The following is a 20267-nucleotide window of genomic DNA, read 5'->3' as shown; positions in this document are numbered from 1 at the left end:
AGCCACACCCATTGCTGACAGGTGTATAAAATCGAGCACACAGCCATGTATTCTCCATAAACAAACATTGGCAGTAGAATGGCCTTACTGAAGAGCTCAGTGACTTTCAATGTGGCACCGTCATAGTCAGMTCATCAAATTTCTGCCCTGTTAGAGCTGCCCCGGTCAACTAAGTGCCGTTATTGTGAAGTGGAAACGTCTAGGAGCAACAACGGCACAGCCGAGAAGTGGTAGGACACAAGCTCACAGAACGGGACCGCCGAGTGCTGAAGTGTATAGCGTGTAAAAAATTGTCTGTCCTCTGTTGCAACACTCACTACCAAGTTCCAAACTGCCTCTGGAAGCAACGTCAGCACAAGAACTGTTCGTCGGGAGATAAATGYAATGGGTTTCCATGGCTGAGCAGCCGCACACAAGCCTAAGGTCACCATGCGCAATGCCAAGTGTTGGCTGGAGTGGTTTTAAGCTGGCCGCCATTGGACTCTGGAGCAGTGGAAACGTTCTCTGGAGTGACGAATCACGCTTCACCATCTGGCTGTCCGACGGACTAATCTGGGTTTGGCGGATGCAAGAAGAACGCTACCTGTCCGAATGAATTGTGCCAACTGTAAAGTTTGGTGGAAGAGGAATAATGGTCTGGGGCTGTTTTTCATGGTTCYGCCTCGGCCACTTAGTTCCGGAAGGGAATCTTAATGCTACAGCGTACAATGACATTCTAAACAATTCTGTTTTTCCAGCTTTGTGGTAACACTTTGGGAAGGCCCTTTCCTGTTTCCGCATGATAATGCCCCTGTGCACAAAGCGAAGTCCATAGAGAAATGGTTTGTCGAGATCAATGTAGAAGAACTTTGACTGGCCTGGACAGAGCCCTGACCTCAACCTCATCGAACACCTTTGGGATGAATTGGAACGCTGACTGCCAGCCAGGCCTAATCGCTCAACATCAGTGCCTGACCTCACTAATGCTCGTGTGGCTGAATGGAAGCAAGTCCCTGCAGCAATGTTCCAACATCTAGTGGAAAGCCTTCCCAGAAGAGTGGAGGCTGTTATAGCAGCAGAGGGACCAACTCCATATTAATGCCCATGATTTTGGAATGAGATGTTTGAAGAGCAGGTGTCCACATACTTTTGTGGAGGAAAAGGAGAGTCTGATGYCATCCTGTCACAGTGGGAGTGTAGGGGTGTAGTGTAACTGGTAATAAGGTGGCTTTACCAGGAGAGAGGATAATAAAGTTTAAGTGACCTGCAGAGCAAAAGCCTTGTTTTCTCAGACCATTTAGAATGTTATTCTAGAATCTGACTATAATGGTCCATCTACAGTCTACAAAACATTAGGAACACCTGCTCTTTCAATGACAGACTGGCCAGGTGAATGCTATGATCAGTGTAGATGAAGTGAAGGAGACAGGTTAAATATAGATTTTTAAGTAWTGAGACATGGATTGTGMATGTGTGCCATTCAGAGGGTGAATGTGCAAGACAAAATTTAAGTGCCTTTTAAACGGGGTATAGTATTAGGTGCCAGGCGCACCGGTTTGAGTGTGTCAAGAACTGCTTAACAGTTTCCCTTGTGTATAAAGAAGGGTGCAACACCCAAAAGACATCCAGACAACTTGACACAACTGTGGGAAGTATTAGAGTCCACATGGGCCAGCATCCCTGTGAAACACTTTTGGCAGCTTGTAGTTTCCATGCCTTGGTGAATTGAGGCTATTCTGAGTGCAAAAGGGGGTGCAACTCAATATTAGGAAGTTGTTKTAAATGTTTTACACACAATCATCATCATCTGGCCGTTGGTGTGTGTGTGTGGCCTTTTGTCCCTGTATTGTATTAACCAGGTATTTGTGTCCCTCTCTCAGATCCTGTCTCAGATCCAGTGGTATGACAACCTCATCGGTCCAGTGGTAGACTCCCTTAAATACCTCACCTCACTCAACTATGACGTCATGGCTTGTATCCTTAATCTGACATTTTTTTACTTGCAGTTTTTGCCCATTTTATTTATACACTTTCAGAACTATGTTTAACCTCTCTGGGATATGGTCCCACCTCGACAACAGCCAGTGAAATTGCAGGGCGCCAAATTCAAACAACAGAAATCTCATAATTAAAATTCCTCAAACATACAAGTATTACACACCATTTTAAAGATAAACTTCTTGTTAATCCAACCATAGTGTCTGATTTCAAAAAGGCTTTACGGCGAAAGCATACATTGCGATTATCTGAGGGCAGCGCCTAGTCACAAAAACATACAGCCAAAGAGAGGAGTCACAYAAAGCAGAAATAGAGATCAAATTAATCACTAACCTTTGATGATCTTCATCAGATGGCACTCATAGGACTTCATGTTACACAATACATGTATGTTTTGTTCGATAAAGTTCATCTTTATGTCCAAAAACCTCATTTGAAATTGATGCGTTATGTTCAGAAATGCATTGTCTCAAACAAATATCCGGTGAAAGTGCAGAGAGCCACATCAAATTACAGAAATACTCATCATAAACATTGATGAAAGATACAAGTGTTAAGCATACGATTAAAGTTAAACTTCTCCTTAATGCAACCGCTSTCTCAGATTTCAAAAAGGCTTTACGGCGAAAGCACACTTTGCGATTATGTTAGGTCAGCGCCTAGCCACAGAAAACCATACAGCCATTTTCCAACCAAGGAGAGGTGGCACAAAAGTCAGAAATAGCGTTTAAATGAATCACTTACCTTTGATGATCTTCATCTGATGGCACTCCCAGGTCTCCATGTTAGACAAAAGGTTCGTTTTGTTTGATAAAGTTCATCTTTATGTCCAAATACCTCCTTTTTGTTTGCGTGTTTAGTTCAGTAATCCAAATGCACAAGGCGCGGGCACTAAGTCTAGACGAAAAGTCAAAGTTCCATTACAGTTCGTAGAAACATGTCAAACGATGTATATAATCAATCTTTAGGATGTTTTTATCATAAATCTTCAATGTTTCAACCGGACAATTCCTTTGTCTTTAGAAATGAAAGGGAACGGAGCTCMTGCTCACGGCCACGTGCAAGACTTAGCTCAAGCCTTTCTGCCAGACCCCTGGTTCAAACAGCTTATTCGCTCCCCTTTCATAGTAGAAGCCTGAAACAACGTTCTAAAGACTGTTGACATCTAGTGGAAGCCTTAGGAAGTGCAATCTGACCCCATTTACACTGTATATTGGATAGGTAATCACTTTTTAAAAAACTACAAACCTCAGATTTCCCAATTCCTGGTTGGATTTTTCTCAGGTTTTTGCCTGCCATATGAGTTCTGTTATACTCACAGACATTATTTTAACAGTTTTGGAAACTTTACTAAAATCTACTAATTATATGCATATTCTAGCTTCTGGGCCTGAGTAGAAGGCAGTTTACTCTGGGCACCTTATTCATCCAAGCTACTCAATACTGCCCCCSGTTCCCAAAGAAGTTAATCATGTWTTTGGAATGCTATAGTCCAGCTAAGGTAGGCAGAATGTATTAAGACGTGCAGTGTTGTACCTCTTAACTAGTTGCCTGTAGATTGCATAATTGAAGCGCTGGCAAATCCAGAGAAAGAGAAGATGAAGCATGACGACACTACGATCTCCTCCTGGCTTCAGAGTGAGTTCACTAACTGAATCCTACAGACAAAGAACCATATGTGTGCGTTTTAATAAAAAATAAAAAATGTTTTTATAGACTTCATGAATCATTAAAGAAGTATAATAATTTTTAAAAAAGCTAAATAATTGCGAGAAGTGATGTCATTATCTTTGAATAATGACACTCTTAATGACGTATACACATTCTCCCAAAAATTATCTATTTTGACTATCAGAATTTTTCTAAATGCACATAGTGCCTTTGGAAAGTTTTCAGACCCCTTGACCTTTTCCACATTTTGTTACGTTACAGCCTTATTCTAAAATGGATCAAATAAAATGKATTCTCAGCAATCTACACACAATACCCCATAATGATAAATCGAAAATAGGTTTTTAGAAATTTTTGCACATTTATTAAAAACAAAAAACAGACCTTATTTACGMAAGTTTTCAGATGCTTTGCTATGAGACTTGAAATTGAGCTCAGGTGCATCCMGTTTCCATTGATCATCCTTGATGTTTCTACAACTTGATTGGAGTCCACCTGTGGTAAATTCACTTGATTGGACATGATTTGGAAACGCACACACCTGTCTATATAAGGTCCCACAGTTGACAGTGCATGTCAGAGCAAAAAACCAAGCCATGAGGTCGAAGGAATTGTCCGTAGACCTCCGAGACAGGACTGTYTCGAGGCACAGATCTGGGGAAGSGTACCAAAACATTTCTGCAACGTTCAAGGTCCCCAAGAACACAGTGGCCTCCATCATTCTTAAATGGAAGAAGTTGTCTGGAACCACCAAGACTCTTCCTAGAGCTGGCCGCCCGGCCAAACTGAGCAATCGGGGGAGAAGGGCCTTGGTCAGAGTGACCACTCTGACTGACAGAGCTCCAGAGTTCCTTTGTGGCGATGGGAGAACCTTCCAGAAAGACAACCATCTCTGCAGCACTCCACTCAGCAGTAAAAGGCACATGACAGCCAGCTTGGAGTTTGCCAAAAGGTACCTTAAGGACTCTCAGGCCATGAGAAACAAGATTCTCTGGTTCGATGAAACCAACTCTGACCTGAATGCCAAGCGTCACGTCTGGAGGAAACCTGGCACCATCTCTACGGTAAAGCATGGTGGTAGCAGCATCATGCTGTAGGGATGTTTTTCAGTGGCTGGGACTGGGAGTTTGGTCAGGATCAAGGCAAAGATGAACGGAGCAAAATACAGAGAGATCCTTGATGAAAACCTGCTCCGGAGTGCTCAGGACCTCAGACTGGGGTGAAGGTTCACCTTCCAACAGGACAGGCTTACAGCCAAGACAACYCAGAAGTGGCTTCGGGGCAAGTCTCTGAATGTCCTTGAGTGGCCCAGCCAGAGCCCGGACTTGAACCCAATCGAACATCTCTGGAGAGACCTGAAAATAGCTGTGCAGCAACACTCCCCATCCAACCTGGCAGATCTTGGGAGGATCTGCTGAAGAATGTGAGAAACTCTCCAAATACAGGTGTGCCAAGCTTGTAGCGTCATACCATGACGACTCGAGGCTGTAATCGCTGCCAAAGGTGMTTGAGTAAAGTCTAACTACTTATGTAAATGTGATATTTCCGTGATATTTCTACAAACCGTTTTTTGTCTTGTCAATATGGGGTATTGTGTGTAAATTGATGAGGGGGAAAAAACGATTTAATCAATTTTATATTAAGGCTGTAACCTAACAAAATGTGGAAAAATTCAATGGGTCTGAATACTTTCCGAAGGCACTGTACTGTATATGGTTCTTCCTTGCAAGGGTTCAACTACAGCAATGTGGGGGGGAATTATTTGATCTGGGTTGTAATTCCGTTTGGAGAAAATATTTCTAAATATGGTGAAATGGGGGGGGTACTACCTGAACTTGTCCAATTAGAACACAGATTTTTGTTTTCTGTTACAATATATTGTTCTACAGTGTACCATACTAAACATGACCCTGATGTCACGAATCTGCTTTATTATCGAAGGGGCTTTTGGGTGTACTTTTGTTCCATGTAGTTACAGCCCAGTGCAACTATACTTTAGTTGACTGTATTTTATGCAACATATATATGTCTGCTTGACAACTGATTGACTGCTGACCTTTTTCTCCTATCTCCAGGCCTGGCCAGTCTGTGTGGAGCGGTATTCAGGAAATACCCAATTGAGTTAGCTGGCCTCCTCCAGTATGTGACCAATACGCTGAAAGCAGGGAAGAGGTATCTATAACTTCTGAGCTGGCAGACGGGCGCCTCATTGACTTGCTGGCTCTGATGTGATTCATAGTGATGGAGTCTGTCACTCATAGTCAATCAACTGGGTCCCCTCTGTCTCTGTATGGCCTCTCCTGAATCAGAACAGGGACAGACTGTAGCAATACAAGGCCAGGGCTGAGAGGGGGAGGGGGGTCTTTGCCATTGTTGTGCCGCCCTGGACTGGGCAGAGCTGCTGAGTAATGTGTGTTGATGAGGAGGCTGCAGACTGTGTGGGGGTTTGGGCTTCCATAGAGGAGGAGGGAAGGGTAATTATATCAGCGCTGGTCTCCCTGTGATGCCTGGAGTCAGCAGGTAGTAAATCACACTGGGCTCCATGGCCACTCTCTCATCTCTCTCTCTCATCAGTTCAGATCAGTCCTTTCCAGGGCCAGGGATGAAGGGGAAGTAAATAGAGGTGGCACTCTGCCACAACGCCCTATGAAACGGCATGCTGAATTATGTTATTATTAGTGCCCTGTCCTTAGCTACTCCCACGGTTGTATTTGCCCCCAACCTTGTTTTTTTTACCCATGTTTATTTTTATGTATGCGCACATATTATTTATGTCTGCATTCACAAATATGTATACACTGTGATTATGTTGTGTTCCCCCCGCTGCAGTTTTGACCTGTTGATTCTGAAAGAGGTGGTGCAGAAGATGGCCGGGATCGAGATCACTGACGAGATGACATCAGAGCAGATGGAAGCTATGACTGGAGGGGAGCAACTCAAAGCAGAGGTACAGGACCCTGTTTGGTCTGATTTGAAACTGTACACCATGACCAGCTCAAAGCAGAGGCACATTGCATTAGTTGGCTATTCCTCAGCATGACTTGAAACAATGCAGTTATATTTTCTGTCCCCAGGGTGGTTACTTTGGTCAGATCCGTAACACTAAGAAGTCGTCCCAGCGTCTAAAGGATGCCCTGTTGGACCATGATCTGGCCCTGCCCCTCTGTCTCCTCATGGCCCAGCAACGCAACGGGGTGGTCTTTCTGGAGGGGGGTGAGAAACACCTCAAACTGGTGGGCAAGCTGTACGACCAGGTACATARTGACCCCCTTTACAGCTTTACTTACACTAGTTTCACGCCTTGGAGAGTTCTCCCGTTTAGAGTTCTTAAATAGTCAATATGTCATTGCTTTTCCTTTGCTTAAAATAGCATATTGATAAGCACAGAGGGTAACTAGAAGTCATGTCGATAAGCTACATCAGGGGAATGCAGATGAAGGGAATTCTCCCCTTTTGTTATTTCTTAAATATTACACAGCTGACAATTGTTTGGTTCAATTCCCCCATGTTGCCTGGAAGCTGTGAGCGTTCCTCAGCGATAATCCCCCCCCAAAAATGCCTCTGTTTGCAGTATTGGGCCACATTGATGGATAGTTTGAATAAATCAGGTTGTATTTCGTTTTTATCCCCTGCTTTTGTCCAGAGGCCATAAGTAGTGCACTAAATAAGGATTAGGGTGCCATTCTCTGACTCCCTGTCCCTTGGCTACAGTGTCACGACACCCTGGTGCAGTTTGGTGGCTTCCTGGCCTCCAACCTGAGTACTGAGGACTACATCAAGCGTGTTCCCTCCATTGACATCCTTTGTAACCAGTTCCACACTCCCCATGACGCTGCCTTCTTCCTCTCACGCCCCATGTATGGACATCAGATCCTGGTGAGTAGTCTCTCCTTCCCTCTGGCACTTCACCTTTAGTCTGTACGGTATGACAAATAGATACAGCGAGTATAAACGATGTACAAATAAATTCAATACAYATAAGACTCACTTTGAAATGATGTGCACAGTAATGCTTTGAGAACACTGGCCATGTAGAATCCTGAAAGAATGGTCTCAGTTTGAGAGAGTGCTGTGTAACCTCATTTACGGTCCCCCTGGCCGGACTTGAAACATCCCAAGTTCCCCCTCAGCTGCCGTCACACGGCATGGTCTCGCCATCTGAACAATCACAGCTGACACACATCCATCATGAGGAAATGGACTCGGTCAGGTTGTGTGTCTGGGAACAGATCAGACCCACTGTCCTGCTGGGAGTCATGTATAGTACAGCACTATGGGTCAGGCTGACCCAGGCTGCTCCTTTCACAGCCAGGGAGAATCGGGCTGTAAACTCCTATGCTGAAACATACTGTATATCAATCCGTTTGTTAATCTTACCATGTAAAGGAGACAGTAACTGAGTGTCGCCTCTCCCCAGTCTAAGTATGATGAGCTGAAGAAAGCCGAGAAGAGCAACCGGCAGCAGCAGAAGGTCCATAAGTACGTGGCTGCGTGCGAGCTGGTGATGTCGCCGGTGCACGAGGCCGTGGTGTCCCTGCACCCGCCCCGTGTCTGGGACGACCTCCGACCCCAGTTCTACGCCACCTTCTGGTCGCTGACCATGTACGACCTGGCCGTGCCACACAACGCCTACGACCGCGAGGTGAAGAAGCTCCAGGTCCAGGTCAAGGCCATCGAGGAGAACCCTGATGTGGTGAGTCACAACATCATGGTTGTGTTCATTAGAGCGCACAACGGACACCGCATTCAAACCAAAATTTGCTTTTATTATTAGTCCAGACCCAGTTCCCCCGTGTCAGTCTGTTTTCTTCCTTATGGTGCCGAATACTCTAAACACGACTCGGGCATCTAGCAGACCCCTTGATGACAACACTTGTATTATTTTTTCTTTTTTTTGCAGTGGTTGAAAAAGTACCCGATTTGTCATACTTGAGTAAGAGTAAAGATGCTTAAGTCATTTTCTATTAAGGTAAAAGTGAGTCACCCAGTAAAATACTACTTGTGTAAAAGTCTAAAAGTATTTGTTTCTAAATGTCTTAAGTAAAAGTATAAATTATTTCAAATGACTTATTAAGCAAACCACACAGCGCAATTTGTTTTGTTTTATTTACGGATAGCCAGGGGCACACTCCAACACTCAGACATCATTTACAGATGAAGCATTTGTGTTTAATGAGTCCGCCAGATCAGAGACAGTAGGGATGGGTCATGAATTGGGTCATATTTCCTGTACTGCTAAGCATTCAAAAAGTACTGTAARTAGTACTTTTGGATATCAGGGGAAAATGTAAAAAGAAAATTCTTTCGGAATTTAGTGAAGTAAAAATTGTCAAATATATAAGTAGTAAAGTACAGATAACAGAAAAAACGACATAAGTAGTACTTTACATTTACATTACATTTTAGTCATTTAGCAGACGCTCTTATCCAGAGCGACTTACAGTAGAGTGCATACATTTNCATTCCAATTACATTTGACATTTTTAGTCATTTAGCAGACGCTCTTATCCAGAGCGACTTACAGTAGAGTGCATACATTTTATTACATACATTTTATTACATTTTTATTTTTTTTACATACTGAGACAAGGATATCCCTACGGGCCAAACCCTCCCTAACCCGGACGACGCTATGCCAATTGTGCGTCGCCCCGCGGATCTCCCGGTTGCGATAGAGCCTGGGCGCGAACCCAGCCCAGCCTGGGCTCGAACCCAGAGACTCTGGTGGCGCAGCTAGCACTGCGATGCAGTGCCCTAGACCACTGCGCCACCCGGGAGACTGCATTTTAGTCATTTAGCAGACTCTTATCCAGAGAGACAATTAGTGCATTCATCTGAAGATGGGTGAGACAACCACATACTACAGTTGTAGGAAGTACATTTTCCCTCAAAGTAGTTATCAGTGAAGTCAGTGCTAGTAGGAAAAGACAACACTGCAGCACGAAGAGACTATTCTCATCTTCCAGTTAATCTAAATGCCCTCCAAACACAGTTATACACTTCATTGTGGCGTAATTGCAATGTTCTCCAATTATCACTTGACTTGCAGGGTAATGGTTAAAGAGTACTGTAATTGTATTGTGCTTGAGCTTTAAGTTGTTGTTAGTGTTTTCTCTGCATGTGTTCACTCTGTCTAAACAGCAGCCTGCTTGTCTGTCTATGGTGTCCGTCTGTAGCCAATGAACAAGAAGAAGAAGGAGAAGGAGCGCTGCACGGCCCTACAGGAGAAGCTGCAGGAGGAGGAGAAGAAACAGCTGGAGCACGTCCAGAGGGTCCTGCACCGCCTCAAACTGGAGAAGGACAACTGGCTCCTCGCTAGTAAGATACCATCGTGCTCGCTCTCTTTCTCTCTCCCCCCTCTTTCTCTCTCCCTCCTCTTTCTCTCTCCCTATCCCTCCCCCCGCTATCTCTATCTCTCCCCCCTCCCCCCTCGATCTCTCAAAGACACACACACACACACACTTGCTGAACTGCCCCTCACAACACTAGTCCCAGCAGACCCTCCCATACCCAGCTGCCTGTTCCCATTGGGGGACAATACTCTATTGGGACAGTAACACCACAGTCAAGCCCCCTCAGCTCCCATGAGGCTACTGAAAACCAGCCTCACCTTGTTTGTTTTAGCCCAGTTAACGGCCATGACAAGTTGTTTGATGTAATGGCGCCATAGTCTGTTTTAGAGGATCTGGGCTAATGGCAGATGTCAACTCTCCCATTTCATTAAAGCACACGTCAGTCATATGAACGATTTCACTGTACAGCCATACAACCTACGCTAATGACATTTTAAAAGAGTGGGTTTAACCTCAAATCTTGTTTGAAGAATTACCTCTGAGTCACTCTAAAGATGAGTCATGCAAGTTAGTTGACGGTAAATCTTAATTCACTGTTCTCACATCCTTTTTTTTAATCAATCCCTTCCCTCTCCCTCACACCTTTCTTTCCCTCTCAGAATCCACCAAGAATGAGACCATCACTAAGTTCCTGCAGCTGTGTCTGTTTCCTCGCTGTATCTTCTCTGCCATCGACGCTGTGTACTGTGCCCGCTTTGTGGAGCTGGTGCACCAGCAGAAGACCCCCAACTTCTGCACCCTGCTCTGCTATGACCGGGTGAGACTACTCCCTTTCTCTCTGTCTTTCTTGCTTTCACCTTTCTGCCCTCTACTATCTCTGGTTGTCACATGTCATTATACCATGGGATTTTTGTCACTTAGTTACTCCGCCCTGACCTCCTAACTGTGTTGCGTGGTCCTCTCTGCAGGTGTTCTCTGACATCATCTACACGGTGGCCAGCTGCACGGAGAACGAGTCGCGACGCTACGGACGCTTCTTGTGCTGCATGCTGGAGACGGTGACCCGCTGGCACAGTGACCGAGCTGTCTACGAGAAGGTGAGGAGACCACCTATCTCTCACACATTACTTACTCACACACTACATCCTCTCAAATCTACAAATGTGTCGGGGCAAGGAGTTGATTTGAGGTTGGCCAACATTATCTATTGACATTACTAATATTCACTGAAGTGTGGAAGATGTAGAATGCACATGTAACCAGTGTTAACACTTCATCTTGTCTGTGTGTTGTTCCCTCTTCAAGGAGTGTGGTAACTACCCAGGCTTCCTGACCATTTTCAGAGCCACAGGCTTCGACGGAGGGAACAAAGCAGACCAGCTGGACTATGAGAACTTCAGACATGTGGTGCACAAATGGCACTACAAGCTGACTAAAGTGAGTTCCTCCCTTTGTTTCATTGCCTTCTGAAGAAGTCAATCTGGTATTTTTGTCTCATTAACACCCATTCATTTACTACCATTATTCAGAATTCAATAGTTTAAATTAAGAAAAATGTGACGGACAACGCTAGCAGGAAATAGCAACCGGTCAAGCAGTTACAATACACTCCTCGCTCTCCCCTCTGTGCCCTCTAGGCATCAGTCCACTGCTTGGAGACGGGGGAATACACCCACATCCGGAACATCCTGATCGTGCTGACCAAAATCCTGCCCTGCTACCCCAAAGTGCTGAACCTGGGCCAGGCACTCGAGTGCCGTGTCCACAAGATCTGTCTGGAGGAGAAGGAGAAGAGGCCAGACCTCTATGCCTTGGCCATGGGGTAACACAGAGTCCACCAGCCGCATTGTGTGCAGCCCAGGCACAGTTCACTAGCATTGTGGGAGTTGTAGTTTGTTGTGTGGCATAAGTGGCAATTACCTAACATATTGCTGTTAGGTTTGTCAGTTTGTTGCTAGTAGAAGCAAAGGGTGGTTAAATGGAGGTGTGTACTTTCAATGCAAAAAGAACTGCAGCGGTATAGATGAAGTGGTATTGGATGAATTATCATTAGGGAAGGTTGAGTTGTATTTTTATCCAGATGTTATTTACATTGGGAAGCACTTGTTGGGGATTATCTAAACAGAGTTGTGAGAACAGATACATTATCTTGGTACTTTGTCTTGTAGTGACTAGTAGAGGATGGGGCTTAAGGAGCTGGTGTGGTAATGAGGACTGATTTAATTAAGGTGTAGGCCTAGTCTAGCTGTCTGCCTGGGATTGTCAGTCACCTGGTGCTGCTGCAAAGCACTTCAGACAGCTAAACAAACATAATCCTCTACAGAGCTTTACAGGATGTACCTGGCAAATCCTCACTTAGAGAGGCACTGATCCCGTGTGTGTGTGTGTTTGGGATGTAACGATTCACCGATACGCATCGGCCCCCAGTTCAAATGTTTAAGATGTGAGTGCATCGGCCCGCAGGAGTACAAACTGATCCAAATGAAGCATGCATTGGTAAGAAAAAACTATTAAAACGTTACGAAATCGCCGGTTCACCAGCTTTTTTTACTCATAATATTTTGTTCTGACTTATTCCGAAAAAAAATACCTCTATTCTGTTGGCTGAATTGATGTGTCCTTTCCTTCAGCCTATCAAACTTTTATGCATGTAACTGTGTATGACTACAAGTCAGATCACAACTGTCAAATCAATTTTTATTTGTCACATGRGCCGAATACAACACCTTACAGTGAACTGTTAACTTACAAGACCTTAACCAACAAAGGAGTTTTAAGAACCCCCCCCACAAAAAGTAAGCGATAAGAATAACAAATAATTAAAGAGCAGCAGTAAATAACAATAGCGGGGCTATATACAGGGGGTACCGACTAGTCGAGGTAATTATGTACATGTAGGTAGAGTTATTATAGTGTATGCATAGATAATAAGAGTATCAGCAGCGTAGGGGGACAGTGCGGGAGACGCTACCAATGAGAGGTAGGCCTACCCTATCCCTATTCTAATATTTTTAGGCTACGTCTGTGCGGCACCTTCAGCATTCAATGTTTGTAAAATGGCTTTCGCATGATTAAATCATAGGCTTTATTGCGGGACAATCAATGTAATTGGCTGGGTCATTGTTAGCAAATTGTGTTTCACTGGTGGAGCTGTATAGGCTACCGAAGTGGACACAAGTAACGTCTTGCTGGTTCCACATCTAACTGCTGATGGGGGCTTTTCAATTACAATGTTCACCGTAATAAGTATTTTTGGTAGTTCTGCTTTAAAACAGTCTACATTTCGTCATTTTTACATGCACAGGGTGAAGGTGTAATTTCATAACAAGGACAGCAATCATTTTTGCGGGCTGCTCTGATCAGAACAGGAGAAGAGTAGCTCTCCTCTGTAAAGTTCTAAACAATTCTCTTTTGAGACGGTGGTGAAATCCAAAGCTGTGTTATGTGAATTGGCTATGTATGTCATAGCTCATTTCTGAAGATGAYTATTGACATATTACTAGCACACCACATTTCTATCTTCTATATGACAAGTTCATCATTGAGTGATCAGGATTTCAGATAAAAAGTAGGGGGTGGGAAACATAAAGACAGCTCACACACTACATCATACACACACACACACACAGGGCCGCTCAGACCAATCCAGCTCAGCTCCTGGCTCCTGAGCTCCATCCGTATCAGATATTCATTTAGAATGTAAAATGAATTTGTTCATGCAACAGTTGTTTGTGCATTGAATCAAACCGAATCGCATCGATTTGTTACGCTAATGAAATCGAATCTCACCGAATCATTTCAAACTGAAAGTATCGTTCCTGTATTGTATCAGAGGCCAGTCAAAAATGTGTACACACCTACTCATTCCAGGGTTGTTCTTTATTTTGACTATTTTCTAAATTGTAGAATAATAGTGAAGACATCAAAACTATGACATTACACATATGGAGTCATGTAGTAACCAAAAACGTGTTAAACAAATCAAAATATATTTCATATTTGAGATTCTTTAAAGTAGCCATCCTTTGCCTTGACAGCTTTGCACACACTTGGTATTCTCTCAACCAGCTTCATGAGGTAGTCACCTGGAATGCATTTCATTAACAGGTGTGCCTTGTTAAAAGTTCATTTGTGGAATTTCTTTCCTTAATGCGTTTGAGCCAATCAGTTATGTTGTAACAACGTAGGGGTGGTATACAGAAGAGTGCCCTATTTGGTAAAAGACCAAGTCCATATTATGGCAAGAACACCTCAAATATAAGCAAAGAGAAACGACAGTCCAACATTACTTTAAGACATGAAGGTCAGTCAATGCGGAAAAACCATCAAGCGCTATAATGAAACCGGCTCTCACGAGGACCGCCACTGGAAAGGAAGACCCTGCCTTTTTGCTTAGTAGGGCAGTATTATTCTACAATGTAGTAAATAGTACAAATTAAGAAAAACCCTTGAATGAGTAGCTGTGTCCAAACGTTTGACTGGTACTGTAGATGTGTATCGAATCGTGCTTGTAAGGATAGATGCACATCCCGTGTGTGTGAGTGGAAAGATATCATCATTATGTTATTGCGTCCCTATGTGGGAGTTCTGTTTCTGTGGTATGTCTGTGTGTGTATGGGGTGTAATGCTGTATGATTGCCCTGCTTGTACCTTGTTGTACTCTCCATGCCTCTTGCAGCTATTCTGGCCAGTTGAAAGGCAGGAAGGCGCACATGGTTCCTGAGAATGAGTTCCACCACAAGGAGCAGCCGGTGAGGAGCGCCACCCCTGTCAGCCAGCAAAACGGCCCTGGCACCACGGCCAAGCCTGCCACCAACGCCAGCAAGACGGAGGAGGGCGTCAGTGAGGACGCCGGTGAGTGGGGAAATCCAACAAGTTTCCACTAAGATCTGGCCTTCTGTCATAAGATGATCTGATAGACTTGTGGTTACCTGTCACACACAGTATGACAGGTGTTCTAGTTTTAATTAGTCTCGGAACAGTTGTTTTATTGAAAGGGCCATTGTGTTCATTCTGTTGCTGCTTCATGTTTTGATAGATCGAGCCAAGGATAAATCTCAGGGTGCAGCGAAGCCAGTGAACAAAGCCAACAGCACAGCGGCCAAAGTGACCACCAGCAACGGGAATGGGGCTCCTAACAGGTAGTCATGGAGGCCAGCCAACAGCAGCCCACAGCACTGGGGCTGGGAAACAATTAGATTTACTTATTTATGGTTCTCAACTATAGCTCATTAATACGTAAAAAAGACTGAATAAAACAGGAAAGAGCTCGATCAGTTGTTTGAATAAGTCAGTCAGTGAATCACCAGATTGGAATCTAACACTGCACTTTGAACTGGTGGCTATTAAGACTAGACATCTGAAGTTTGAATGATTATATACATGAATTTAAGATTGACTCTGTAGGATTTCTATGAGCATGTTGAATCAGTCTTGCTTATCCGTAGCAATGTTGAACTCTGAACCATGTCCATTCTGTTTCTCTCGCAGCACCAAAACCATCAAAGAGAGGGATGACAAAGAAAAGAGCGGGAAGGAGAAAAAAGAGAAAAAGGAGAAGACTCCAGGCAGCACTCTAGAGACCAAGGGGGAGAGCCGGCGGGAAAAGCAGAGAGACGAGAGAGGAGCAGGCGGCAAGGAGGAGCGGGCACCACGCGAGGGTAAGGAGAAGACGCCCAAGGCAGACCGGGACAAGCAGAAGGCGGAAGAGAAGAGCAGCAAAGAGGACAACAAGGCCAAGGCTGGCAACGGAGAGCCCAAGGAGCCATCCAGGGAGCGTGACACTGGAGCCAAGGAGACTAAGAGCAAAGAGAAGGGAGGAGACAGGAGTGCCATGTCCGGATCCCTCAAGTCTCCAGTTCCCCGATTGGAGTCTGCTGAATCTGAGAGGGGTAAGCAGCCTAACCTTCAACATGGGCTCTGCTCATATACTGTTTCTGATTTTCTCATCGTTGTCAATGGGTAATTGGAGCTATTAGTTTGAATGTGCCTGTTGAAATGAGAACTAACTGAATTTAATCCTCTTGTTTATTCCAGATCACAAAAGGCGAAAACTGGAGACCCACACTTCACCATCCCATTCCTCCTCTGTTAAGGTTAGTATGGCCTGAGGAAGGCTGTGCGCGTGTTTCTTCCCTTTCTGCCGGAGCGTTCCCAACTGTTGCGTGTTCCATCGTCCCTCAAGATCACCGAGGAGAGTTCTCACACATGGGAGCCCCGTCTGGAATCCCCTTCCTAAACCATGACCGTTTGGAAATAATTCCATGGACTTTTCCTTAATAGTTTCCTGAGTGGGGAAAACCATCAAGGACTTAGCCAAGAGAAAAATGTATATATTGAAATATTAATTTATTTTCATGTGAATGAAAGCAGTAAAAGTGCGAGAGGAGTTTTTATGCATTTCTATAGTCCTCACCCTTTTTTCTCTTTTTGAGAGCACTATTTTTCCTCAAGTAAAATGCCTTCCAAGTCAMGAGCTTGCTCCTTTTTCGCTGGCCAGCTGAAAAGAAGACCCCACCTCTAAGATCGTATTTTTCAGTTCTAAATAGCACCCAAGATGAAGAGTTTTTATCCTGTTTTCCGGAAGCTGAAAATATTTCTTGTTTGAAGTGGCGTGAAGTGTTTTTCTTTTCCTCTGAATCTACGGGAATCCAGCGGGGGTTGGGCTGAGTCCGCAGTGGCACAGTGTCTTCAGAGGAAGTCTATCTGCTACAGGAGGAGATGCAGAGAGCCGTCCTGCTGCTGCCGCCACGTCATCTGTCCCCACCGTTAGCTCTGATCTGTTCAATCAGCCTTCATGCAGCCTCAGTCTGTACCTTCGCTTCCACTCAAGATGTGTACGCAGTCAGTTGTTCCTTTGGCCTCCCCCCCACAACCCTTCCCCACCTACAACCATCAATCCCCCTCAACACCCCTACCACCCTGTCACACGCGCAGTGGGAATCCCAAGCACCACCAGCACCCAGGCCCACAGAGAGCAGGAGAGACGAGCGGGAGCTTCAGTTTTACACCAGCCAAAAGTACAGAAGGAAAATAAAGCCTGCCTTCTACTACAGWGAGCGCGAGAGGGAGAGAAAGTGTTGGCGAAGCCTTCTGGATCTGCTGGAGCGTTGCCTAAACCGCTGGAAGCTTGTGATAGGTCTTAATGTTTACTACCACCAGAGAGATAGGCTCCTCCCTGTGTCTTATCCATTCTCAACTGTAAGTGACAACAACAGTGTTAAAACGTAGGAGAGCAGAGCACATACGAAATGTAATTAATTTAGTCAGACATACATACACAGTTCAGTTATTTTGTTAGTTTACTCCACATGCACTACAAACAAAGTAAAATACCAGCTTTTCTTCAAGCCTCAGAGAGGCTTCATTTAATTCCAGACAATTTTTTATAGAAAGTAATCAGACACTATTTTCATCTCACTTGTCAGTGTTTTTCTAATTGAATGTAAAGTCTATGAGATGACCCTTGTTAAGGCTATTATGAACTCTCCTCTCTGTTGATAACCTTGTGAAAGCCTTAGTCCTTGAAGGTCAAAGGGAAAGAAGTGTGACGTCGGTCTGTCCAGCCCCCCCCACCCCCCTCCACACACTTCTCCTCCTGTCCTGCTGTCTGACAACTCCCCAGCTCATCTGTCTCCATTCATTCCTACAGGACAATAGCAACGAACCCAAGGACTCTGCATCCAAGGTTTGGACTCCTCCTAAACACTTCTCTATTATCATTCACCTTGACTGTTATCTTCTTCACTCTCCTTTTCCAAGTGCCATGAGGAGGGGGTCAGTTAGAAGGACTTTAGTAGTTCACACGTATTGAATGGGAAAATTGACCATTTTGCAGACTGCCCGAATAAATCTGACTTATACTATTCAGCAATGACTTTTTATTTAACTTGAGGTGTCACCTTCGGTCAAGTTTTTCTGTTTAAGTCCACTCTGTGCCAGGCAGCCAGACCCACACACTACGTTTTAATGAGCTCGGAGTCATATGAAAGATTAAAGTCCTTGTCCAGTACAGCAGACTGTTGTGAAAAAGTGCTGATTGTGCCACTGGGGGGAAGAGAAGGCGAAAGGGCAGAATTTTAAGCAGGCGGCATTTCTTCCTCTTGTCTGTGATCACTTTCTAAGGCCGTCCCTGATGCCTGCCCGGCTGGAGACTCATTAGCTATGCATGTGATGTGCTGTGAAAGACTGAGAAGAAGAGGGGTAATCCTCTATTGAGCCCACACTACAGACCTCTGTCTCGCAGTCAGACACACCCGTTCACCCACCCGCATCTATTCCATATTGATTTCTGATATTCGTTTAAAGCAAAACACTTGAAGTCTTTATTAAGCTCTAGGTTTTTTACGCTCGTTTTAAGACTGTAGCCTGCCATTCCTTTTCACCACCAAAACCCCTATAAGCCCTAGTCCTTATTCATTGGGTTCCTCTCAAATCACTAGCCAATGCCATAGTTCAGTTATTCCTCTGTCTAGATGCTCTCCCTGCAGACTGAGCTAGAGATGCTGTAGATGGCTACGCCAGGTGAATAATTCATACAGCAGGTACAAGGTTAGCTTGTTAAACTTTTATTGAGTTAGACAGCAGCACAGGTAGCATTGCTCTGCTGTCTGTGTCCTGTACTAGCCTGTGATATTTTGATCTCCCGCCTGCAGTCCCCATGGTCCAGTCTCATATCACCTACACTATACATGGTTCGCTGTATAGTTATTGGGATGATATCTATGCTCTCTGGACTGAGCTACAGTCACTGGTGACTCAGTTGTTGTCGAGGAGGGAATTGTTTGGGGTCTGAATACTGAGGATGGTGCACTCTGACCACGTGGTTAGGGATAGTGTTGAACTTTGATACTACAATATTGAAAATGTTCCTGATGTTSTATTTTACGCGATAACTTCTGCAGTGGTAAGATGCACTGTGGATCGGTGACTTACACTCAGAAAGGGACTGCTTTTGGACACATGACACGATCACTTGTTAGATCCATCAGGATCCCATGGTGTGCTTGCTTTGGCCCCAGCATTCTCTGCTCTTGAATCTCTTTCTTATTTGTTTTTAGTCCTGTTTTATTTAGCCGCTCTATATTTCTGTGTTTAATGTTTTATCTTTGACTGTATCCTAGTGATTTTCCTCCAGGAACTAACTGTCAGAGCCACTTAGCGGGTTCATTCATATGATCAGCAGCATGTAGTACAGTTTACAGGGTGTGCCCGGGAATATGGGGTTATATTGTCAGGTTAATGGCTTGGTAATAGAGGCACACTGAGAAAACGGGCTGATTTCAGCACACACATTTCAAGGTATCCTCCTGTAAGTGGACAGAATGCCATGAAACGTAAAAATAATCATCTATTTTGGTCTGTCTGTTGTATGCTAATTCCTTACAGCACCACATCAACTACAATTCGGTTGCGCGGTCCAAGAGCAGAGAGAGGGAGACGGACAAGAAAGAGTCTGAGAATGCCCGGGGCCGTTCCAAAGAGAAGAAGACTGAAGACAAAGACAGAAAGGACAGGAAGAGAGTGAGTATTTTACAGGCCATGTTGCATTGAGAGATGTTAAAGCCCCACACTGGGCTCCATGTGGAACTGAATGTTATAAACTGATTTTTTTCAGGTCCCATATCTATCTTGATTTGATAGCTATAGAACAACAGCCAAATACTTCAGAGGAATTCTGACATTAGTTTTGCATAGATTGTCAAGACTGGTGAGATTGATTCATTGTCCTTAATTTAGGATCATATGACCACTGACCGTGAGATGAGCCTAGAATCCAAACGCAGAAAAGATGAAAATGGAACCAGTAAGCTATCTCCATGTACATTTATAATAAGCAAACCTCTCTGCCTAAGAATATAGATTAAAACATACTTTTCAACATGGATATGATCAATATTATTGGTTGGTTATTCTTTTGCTTCTCTCCCAGATTCCTCCAACAAACACAGCAAGAGTGCCAGTCCCTCCTCAGACTCCCCGGTCTCGGCTGACAAAGAGAAGACCAAGAGGTCAAAGTCCTCTAGCAAGGAGAAGGGAGAGTCTGCTAAACCTGAGAGAAACTCCTCCGGTGGCAAGAAGGTAGGTASTACTGGCCCGGTCCTGGACCCTTCCAGAACACAACAAAGTGAGACTCAGTCAGTTCCCTCCCTGGGAGGGGCCATAGTCTCTCATCATAGTTTTGACCCCTTATGGGTTGTTGTTGTGCAGTAAAAGCGGTGTAGCTGTAATGGTCTTGGCCCAGCCATGACATGACTGGTGTCTTTCTGTACAGCTTGTCWGGCCCTTTTTAAATAAGTAAAGGGACTGGCATGCTGCTGCAGATAA

At 44.5% G+C, this 20267-nt stretch overlaps 1 protein-coding gene across 2 annotated transcripts in view; it reads left to right on the top strand.

The window, feature by feature from the left end:
• LOC111981385 (THO complex subunit 2) overlaps window positions 1-20267 on the top strand; it is a 72087-nt gene that overhangs the window by 40472 nt on the left and 11348 nt on the right. For both annotated transcript variants that reach the window (XM_024012617.2, XM_024012616.2), the window contains exons 17-36: window positions 1860-1953; window positions 3535-3615; window positions 5724-5820; window positions 6478-6595; window positions 6723-6902; window positions 7360-7524; window positions 8066-8341; window positions 9825-9966; window positions 10601-10758; window positions 10910-11038; window positions 11247-11378; window positions 11579-11763; window positions 14620-14795; window positions 14980-15082; window positions 15432-15832; window positions 15978-16036; window positions 17593-17628; window positions 19329-19463; window positions 19680-19746; window positions 19873-20021. In XM_024012617.2, the coding sequence (XP_023868385.1) occupies window positions 1860-1953; window positions 3535-3615; window positions 5724-5820; window positions 6478-6595; window positions 6723-6902; window positions 7360-7524; window positions 8066-8341; window positions 9825-9966; window positions 10601-10758; window positions 10910-11038; window positions 11247-11378; window positions 11579-11763; window positions 14620-14795; window positions 14980-15082; window positions 15432-15832; window positions 15978-16036; window positions 17593-17628; window positions 19329-19463; window positions 19680-19746; window positions 19873-20021 (2883 nt within the window). The remainder of the gene's footprint in view (window positions 1-1859; window positions 1954-3534; window positions 3616-5723; window positions 5821-6477; window positions 6596-6722; window positions 6903-7359; window positions 7525-8065; window positions 8342-9824; window positions 9967-10600; window positions 10759-10909; window positions 11039-11246; window positions 11379-11578; window positions 11764-14619; window positions 14796-14979; window positions 15083-15431; window positions 15833-15977; window positions 16037-17592; window positions 17629-19328; window positions 19464-19679; window positions 19747-19872; window positions 20022-20267) is intronic.

The sequence above is a fragment of the Salvelinus sp. IW2-2015 genome, linkage group LG20, assembly GCF_002910315.2.
Source record: "Salvelinus sp. IW2-2015 linkage group LG20, ASM291031v2, whole genome shotgun sequence".
NCBI lineage: Eukaryota > Metazoa > Chordata > Actinopteri > Salmoniformes > Salmonidae > Salvelinus > Salvelinus sp. IW2-2015.
The sequence above is the reverse complement of the archived record's forward strand: the minus strand, read 5'-3'. Positions and strand labels throughout refer to the sequence as shown.